Source organism: Pocillopora damicornis, chromosome 1 (genome assembly GCF_964200805.1).
Source record: "Pocillopora damicornis chromosome 1, jaPocDami1.2, whole genome shotgun sequence".
Lineage (NCBI taxonomy): Eukaryota > Metazoa > Cnidaria > Anthozoa > Scleractinia > Pocilloporidae > Pocillopora > Pocillopora damicornis.
This window is the reverse complement of record NC_142670.1, coordinates 39,514,031-39,521,782: the sequence shown is the minus strand read 5'-3', so window position 1 is coordinate 39,521,782 and position 7,752 is coordinate 39,514,031. Positions and strand designations below refer to the sequence as shown.

The following is a 7,752-nucleotide window of genomic DNA, read 5'->3' as shown; positions in this document are numbered from 1 at the left end:
AAGAAACTCTAAGGCTAGGTTACTAGGCGGTGAGTTGTTATGACAACGTAAAGTTTCGTGCGAAACACACGCTTTACTGTTGTCGCAAAGTTTTACTAATTTTTTTACCTCATCAGTTTTAGAGACTTTCAAAATCTCGAAAAAACCTTACTGAACGTTTTTTTTTTATAAGCTGAAAGCTTAACATCAAGTTTGAGGCAAAAAATGGCGAAGTTGGATACTAAAAACGATTTGAATCGCGTCGGCTTGTTCAGCGAGCTCGGCTACATCTCAATTGGTGATCCGTTCAAAAGGAAGAGCACAGGTAAGATTTTCAAGCAACATCCTTGGTTGAAATGAAAATTTGAATCAATGAGTAAAGAGCTGCAGTTCAAGAAAACTACTAATTCTACGTAAAATAAACACGCAGATGAAAACCCTAAATTACCATAAGCGTTGGAGATACCTCAGTAAATTAATTTGTTGCAAGTGAAAGATTAGGAAGCCTTTTTTCCGCTGGAAAAAAATACGAAAGTTTTTTTTAATGCATTATGGACATTAGAGTTGCAAATCACAACATCCCTCTTGAAGACCTTCAAACGGGGAAAACAGCATCATGTTTATGCATGTTTTTTTTTTTAACTCTGTGGTAAAATATTGCGAACGTAATGTATATTGAACCTTTATTGCCCGAGTGTGCTTGTTCAATCATGGTTAAATATCGGCCTAATTCACTTTTGGTGTTGTTATGGAACTTGACTGGCTAGTGGTCAGAGAGAGGAACTACAGATCAAAGAGTCAGTTTTGAGTTATGCCCAGATTGCTGATTGGGTACAGACAAACTGTCTAGGGAACCAGACAAATGTTAGCAGTGAAAATTAAGGGGTAACCCCACAAAGGGCTTGCATCCTATCGAGGTTAGGTGCAGGGGGGGTACTACAGGCAGATCTTTCTAGCTTCTTCACTGATTTTATTTTTTATGTGATACTTTCACCATTATTTCTTTTTTCAAGAATTCAACATGGCTGCTCATAAAGGAAAACAAATGCTACCTGGTGGGAGCAAAACACGATCTGCCCTTCAGGCAGGATATTTTGATCAGAGATTCAACAGAGTCATGGAAGGGGAGGCCTTCACTGATCCTGTAAAGCGGCGTAGACAGGACAAACTAAAGAGCAGTAAGCTTAACATAGGAAAGGCTTTTGTTCCAAGTAGTGGAGAAAAATTACCGTAAGTTTATGTCAGGCTTTGCTGCAATTATGCAAAATGTTCATTAGAAAAGTGAAACCTTTAATATAGAGACCTTGTATTAACCCTGATAACTCCTAGAAGTGATGAACGTCTCAAATCTCCTGAGAATTTCAATACATTGTGCAACAAATTGGTAATAAGAACTGAAGGTTTGATCAGTTGGTGTCATCAAGATCAGTTTGCTTCTTTTTGTATCCATTTAGCTGCATACTGTATGGGAATTATGAGATGCTTTCTGTTTCTCTGTGATATAACACCAAATTCTAATTTATAAGGAAATATATAGCACCTGGAGGGGAGACATGTCAATCAAATCTTGGGATTTAAAGGGTTATGCTGATGGAAAAGGATAATCTTTTAAATTTTGTCCTGAGTTTTTCAACATATACAAACAATTTGACACCTGAAATATACTAAGTTTCTCTTCTTTTGTAATACCTGTACCATATCTCATGCATGGATTTAATTTGAAGTACATTTTTTGTTGAATGTGTGCAGTTCAGGAGCAGGAAACCATTATGGAACTTTCAGTGGAGCCATTACAGCTTTTAGCCCTGTGTCTAAGGGGAAAAAACCAACAGAGTCTGCTGGAAAGAACTTCTTGACAAACCCACCCAAGAAGGGGACAGGGTTTGGATATCTGAATGTGACAATTGGTGCCCCACCCAAGTACATGTCTGATGCTTATGAACGTGCAAGAGAGCTGCGAAAGGTAACTGGCCTTATTGTTAGGTTAAACTACCTGTATTCCCTCTTGTTCAGAAATCACAGTTAGCACAGACCTTAATGTTCTTGGTGGCAACAATGTGCATATATTTTTCCACTGATTTCTGTTGACTTTCACCATGAAATTTGCTCAAAAAAGAGAGGAGACTTTGCATGGCCATTGTTAATTCATTCTCTTTAATTCCAATCTTCCAAAGCAGATAGATTTTGAGGAAAAAAGAGAATCTGTGCCTCAAAACATCTATTAGATCTTGTCCCAGGATAGAAATTTCACATCTTCCATTAAAAGAAAAAATCCTGACAGGCACAAGCTGATGTAGTTTGTACACCCTGTATGAACCTTTGGGTAAATAAGCACCTAATTGCATGCTCTAAATGATATGTTATTGAATAACTTTTTTAACAGAAAGAGATGGAAGGAAGCCTGAAAGCAAGAAAGGGAGGAGCATATAAACTAAATCTTCATCCTAAGGCCTATTTTGATGGAAATCCCTACAAATCCGACAGACGTAAGCAATGAATATTCAATGCCTTTCAATTAAAGGGCTCTTGAATCAAGTTTTGTTAAAGTCCTTAAAGACATGTGCAAAAGAGCACATTACACTTTCCAGATGACAAGAGCAATAAATTGGTTACTGTACTTATCACCCCCAGAAGCACACTTGTGTAGATTGTTTGGAATATGTCAGTTTTTGTCAATTTTTTTCAAACTCAAATCCTTAATTTGCTTTGTGTTATTTCAGCTCTTCCACCTGTAAAAGAGACTAAGAAACCCCCAGAAGGATTGAAGCCTTTTAAACCCAGTTCTCCAGCAAAAGAGGTAATTAAACTGAACCACTTAAATGAAGAGTTTCTTAGGCTGATCCATGTCCCAGATGGATCTCTTCTCAGTTTCAGTCGCAAGGGGCATTACCTCACAGGATTGGAATTCTTCCAGGAAGGAATGCTAGTCCATGGTTGCCTTAATCCTGTTGGACTACGAGTTGGAAATTTGAAAGAGTTTTGTGACATCCAATAAACTCTGGGAAGTGAGACTTGGCCCTATAAAGGCCTAGTTCATTGTAGACTTTCGGTAACTTGATGAAAGAGCATTGGAGTGCAAAATCCTAAGAAGGACTCAGAATTTTTTCTTTATCCCATTCTTGTGACAAGATAAAAAAACACTTTTCTCTTCTTTTACAAGTGTGACAATTTTCTGATTCTTGCTTTTTTAAGTTTCTATTCCTCATCATTTCTTAGTAGGGAAACTAGGATAGGCTCAATCAGAAATGGGCCACTTAGCTTATTTGCCTTCCCCCATGGAAAGTTTACGGGGAAACAAGAAATCTTTCCTGAACAAAATTTGACAATGTTGTTCCTTTTCTTTATAGATTGGTGGTATGAAGGCTGGTTGCTTTGACAGTTACCCATCTCACTCTAATGATCCTTATGTGGTCAAAAAACCAAAAGGTAGTGATGGAACAGAGAAAAGGATCTTCAGACCCTCCCAGGGACCAAAATCAACACGAACGACATCTATCATAAATCAAAATGTAGAACGACGTATCAATAACTTAAACTTCAGACAACCTATCACTGTGTCCATATAATTAGATACACTTGGTAATAATTATGTGAATGCAAAAAAGTTAATTTTGTAAAGGCTAGTGTGTATTAATTCATGTGTTGGATTTAGCATGTAAGAACAGAAAAGCTTTGAAAATAATGCAAAGTTAGATCGTATATCCAACGGTTTTACTGTACAGGGTATATTTTAATTTTAAAGTGTGAGCAGTTACATGGAGAATACAAAGAATAATTGATCGTAACACTGTAAATTAAATTTCCTTTCTTTTTTATACCAAATAGGCCAGATACTTGATGAGGTTGTCAGTTGTAACAACTTCAAATATTTTAGAGAACAATTGAAACTTGTGGTTGCATTTCTGTCACTTGTCAAAAAGGAAGGATCTTTTAAAACTGACAAGTTAATTATTTGTCTTTTGAGTTCTTATGGATACTGTGTGCCTGCTTATCTTCTAAATATGGTAACTATTAAAACTGTTAATAAAATCTCAATTAGTTTTTTCTCAGCTATTCTTGAGCACATAAAAGAATGTGTTGTTTATTTGTCTGTTGTAAGATTCTTTCAGAATACATTTTTCTATGAATTTGATCAACCTTTCTCTTAAGAGGAACTCAGAACCACTAAATATGTGACATTCATTTTACTATAGCATTTCTCTGAACCTAAACCACCCATAAATACACCTCAGGCAAATGAAGATTAGAAAAAGTCTATACACTCATGTTATTTTTCATCAATATATTGCTAACAAACCCCAAATATTCATTACCTTGTTATCTTAGCCAATAAATAATTATGGAAACTATTAATAATTTAACAAAATTATGACAACAGTATGCACATTATTGACAACTATCCTGTCACCAGAACTTGTTATGGCATTATACTTTGGCCTGGTTTCCATTTACTTGTCCTGGTCAAGATGATCCAGACAATCATATAGAAATCAGAATCAAGAAAGAAACTTATTTATTACAAATGAAAAATAGCTAATTTTCAGTTTGGCAAGACAGTAATAGAGCCAAAAATTCAAATGTAGTTTATATTTCCTCTCAAGAAATTATCTTATTCCTCTTCTGTAAAAAATATTTTGCTTTCCTGATTTTCCCATCCATTTCACTTTCACTTCTGTCCAATTAGGTCTTAAATGTACCATAATTTTCTACCAGTAAAATCCTTGGTATCCTTTGCAGCCTTTGTTTGGTCACAAAACACAACTTTGACCAATGAGAAGAGCAAATGTTGTGTCATCACACTGAACAAAAATTGCAAAGGAGATTATGATATCCTCAAAGGATTGAAATAAATAAATGTGTGTTATTTTGAATTCAAGTGCTTGTTTGCCATGGCACTTCCCATTGATCAGATCTGGTCAAAATGGAATGATCTTGTTATTTAAAGTGTTAGACTAAATGGAATTAAAAATTCCATTCATTGTGTATAAAGGCATGGGAGTTGTGCTCTCTTGCATTTTCAATACCAGAACAATAGGAAATTCTATTTGCACCACCATTTCCAGTACTGGGCTTTCCAGTACTGGGCAAGCAAGTATTTTGTGCACAGGCATGAAAAGTGACTAGCCTTTCTCAAAAGATTGGATTAGTTTGACCATGACTGGTACTGTCTGATCTTAAAACTGACATGTTCCTACCTACACACAGCTGACATGTTCACCTGGCCTGCCTGACAAACAGAAAGTTTCCCTAGTCTTGTTTATCTCTTCTAAACCACTGAACAAATCTCCGCCAAGGAATTGCTTGTATTCTGTCCCAAAGCAATTCCTGATAGCTTGACTTGGCAAACATAAATGCACCAAACATCAAAAGGAACAGAGAAGAGAATATTAAATAGTAGTCTGTTTCTTCAGTTGGTTTGTTTATCACTGGACCAATGTAATCTTCCTCTGAGATCTCCACACTGAAGTTGCCCTCAATACCTTACAAAAAAGTTATGGAACTCAATCAAATTATTTATCTACTAAGAAAGTAAATTAGAACAGACCCTAAACTGATGAACTCATGGCCCTGAGTGTAACTGCAAAAAACTGTACTATTTTTAATTGAAAATGCTTCCTGGTGTACAAGAGAGAGGACTCTTTACAAGTTTTAAGAGAACCTCTTGCTGTGGAATGATGAAAACTAACTCCACAAATTTTATTACCAGTCATGGATGTAGCCTGATGACATTTACCATGGTTGCAGCTTAATCCTTGGGGCAACAGAACCTCAGATCAGTTGCATGATGAAGCCAAGTCCAAGGGGTGGTGATGGATTTCTTATGCCAGGATTCATGCAAGGGGTTTTAATCAATAGACAGCTATCACATCTGACCACCCATTAGATAAATTATTTTTTCATTTGGAGAGAGTCAAACTGGAAATATGTCTGCATTTATAAGGTCAATCAGGCTTCAATCACTTATTTTAATTTACAAATCCCATTCAGTTAAACAAGAAGAACACCTTGTATCAAACTTACCAGTGTTGTTCTTGACAAACATTCTAAGATCATCCAGGGTTATTGAATTATTGAATTTCAACACAGGTTTTCCAGAGTGAAACAACAAGATGGTGGGAACAGCAACCACTCCAAAACGAGTATTCAGACTAAAAGGAGCACAATAATGTTATTCAGCTGATCACCAACATGCACTAAGCAGTGAAAAACAACTACAAAAATGCCCGCCTTAAAGGAAAAAAAAGGAAGTTTCCCAGAAACCATTTAACTCTAAAGATTTTAGATATAATTCTCCCTATTACTTGTTACACATTTCCTTCTAAATTGGTTGTGAGAATTTGGTGCTTTATGATGATAACCCTCAGGTTGATTTGTCTATTCTTGTCACCTTGTGCTTTACTGGCTTTGGGTATTTAAACCAAAATGGGTCCTTTTCTCTAACTTTTCACTCCCAAGATTTCATCTCCCAAGATTTTGTAATTCTCCTAATTGTCTGCCAGACAATTATCATTATGTTAGTTCAGAGAATTTGGTATTGGATAAGCCAATAATTCCCTAATTGGGGTTGATGTTGGCAGTAAGGCAAATTTGTTGAGTTCTTTGTTCTAGGTAAAGGAATCTGAAAACCCACCAGCAGTTTGTTATCCAAACTTAACCTCACCTATGTTGTTTGTAAGCATCCACAGCTAGAATGGGTAAATTGTTGTAAACTCGTCCCAGAGCGTTATACATCGGGGCAAGTTTTGCACTAAATGGACAATACTGGGTAAAAAACAAAACTACTGCACAAGCATCAGTATTATTATCTGACGTCGAATTAATTATCTTGAGCAACTCCTCTGCATTAACTATGGCCACACTCTGTGGTAGGGAGTCATTATGTTGTGAATTGTTCCTTCCCTTACAAAACCATTTTGGAGTGGTTGTAGAGTTGACGACTTCAATTTTATGTTCCGTGGTATTTTCAGTTTGAGGCAGACTTTCATTTAACTCCGTTTCATTTGCAGCTATAACCTCCGTTTTGCTTGATGTTTCATTTATATTGAATATTTCCAAGATGGTGTCATTTTCTCCACCTGAAACGCTGTTTTCGTCAACCATTTTTTCATCTGAAAAATACAATATGATTTCGGTTTGCAAAGATTACAAATAAACTTACAACCACTCGTACAATGTTTTAATATCCCCAGTCAGTTCGCCTATTACCTTCAACTGAGTCATTCCCTGATAAATTTTCAGCTTCCTCTGCCAAGGAACTCACAAAACAGATGACAAGTAAGCAACAAACCCAAGTCACTCTATCCGCCATGTTTCCACTCTGCAGCGAGCATGCCTACTGCGACAACTCGCTGACCTCAGCGATTTCAGCGATTTCAGCGATTTCTTTATATGGAAAAAAATTTGGATTCATTTCAACATCATAGAGCCAAGTATTTAGATAAAGATTCAGGGGAAAGAAAATTGGAGTAGAAAAAGAAAGAAAGGAAGATAACAACTGAAAAAGGAAAAGTGATTTTTCGCAGCCCCTTGAGAGATTTGAACTCTCGACCCCTGGTTTACAAGACCAGTGCTCTAACCACTGAGCTAAAGAGGCTCGCTCGTCCGAGGGAGGGAAAACTTTACATAATTATACAACCTTTACACGTTATTTTGCATTGCATCATGGGTTTTGATGTCCTCATATGATCGTTTTTCAGACCATTGTAAGACCGTGTAACTTTAATTGGTGGAACAGATCAATTTTGACGAATTTTGATCATTTCATGACCTAAA

The 7,752-nt window shown here is 36.4% G+C and overlaps 2 protein-coding genes and 1 non-coding gene across 3 annotated transcripts; 1 reads left to right on the top strand and 2 right to left on the bottom strand.

The window, feature by feature from the left end:
• Positions 1-10: 10 nt before the first annotated feature.
• On the top strand, positions 11-4,234 carry LOC113679600 (cilia-and flagella-associated protein 96). Its single transcript, XM_027196568.2, has 6 exons — positions 11-304; positions 993-1,209; positions 1,729-1,942; positions 2,363-2,465; positions 2,700-2,776; positions 3,327-4,234. The coding sequence occupies exons 1-6, from the start codon at positions 205-207 to the stop codon at positions 3,543-3,545; spliced, it is 930 nt and encodes a 309-aa protein (XP_027052369.2). The 5' UTR covers positions 11-204; the 3' UTR covers positions 3,546-4,234.
• Positions 3,689-7,323, bottom strand: LOC113679599 (thioredoxin domain-containing protein 15). Its single transcript, XM_027196567.2, has 4 exons — positions 7,186-7,323; positions 6,641-7,088; positions 6,001-6,128; positions 3,689-5,459 (listed from the first exon to the last, which is right to left on the bottom strand). The coding sequence occupies exons 1-4, from the start codon at positions 7,286-7,288 to the stop codon at positions 5,227-5,229; spliced, it is 912 nt and encodes a 303-aa protein (XP_027052368.2). The 5' UTR covers positions 7,289-7,323; the 3' UTR covers positions 3,689-5,226.
• A 177-nt stretch (positions 7,324-7,500) lies between these two features.
• Trnat-ugu (transfer RNA threonine (anticodon UGU)) lies at positions 7,501-7,573 on the bottom strand. Its single transcript has one exon. It is a non-coding gene; the product is annotated as a tRNA-Thr (tRNA).
• Positions 7,574-7,752: the final 179 nt, after the last annotated feature.

Coding starts and splice junctions, on each gene's coding strand:
- LOC113679600 (XM_027196568.2), top strand. CDS start 205: ATGGCGAAGTTGGATACTAAAAACGATTTGAATCGCGTCGGCTTGTTC. Junction 1,210..1,728: donor AGTAGTGGAGAAAAATTACC/GTAAGTTTATGT, acceptor GAATGTGTGCAG/TTCAGGAGCAGGAAACCATT. Junction 1,943..2,362: donor GTGCAAGAGAGCTGCGAAAG/GTAACTGGCCTT, acceptor CTTTTTTAACAG/AAAGAGATGGAAGGAAGCCT.
- LOC113679599 (XM_027196567.2), bottom strand. CDS start 7,288: ATGGCGGATAGAGTGACTTGGGTTTGTTGCTTACTTGTCATCTGTTTT. Junction 7,089..7,185: donor AGGGAATGACTCAGTTGAAG/GTAATAGGCGAA, acceptor TGTATTTTTCAG/ATGAAAAAATGGTTGACGAA. Junction 5,460..6,000: donor GTTTGTCAAGAACAACACTG/GTAAGTTTGATA, acceptor CTTTTTTGTAAG/GTATTGAGGGCAACTTCAGT.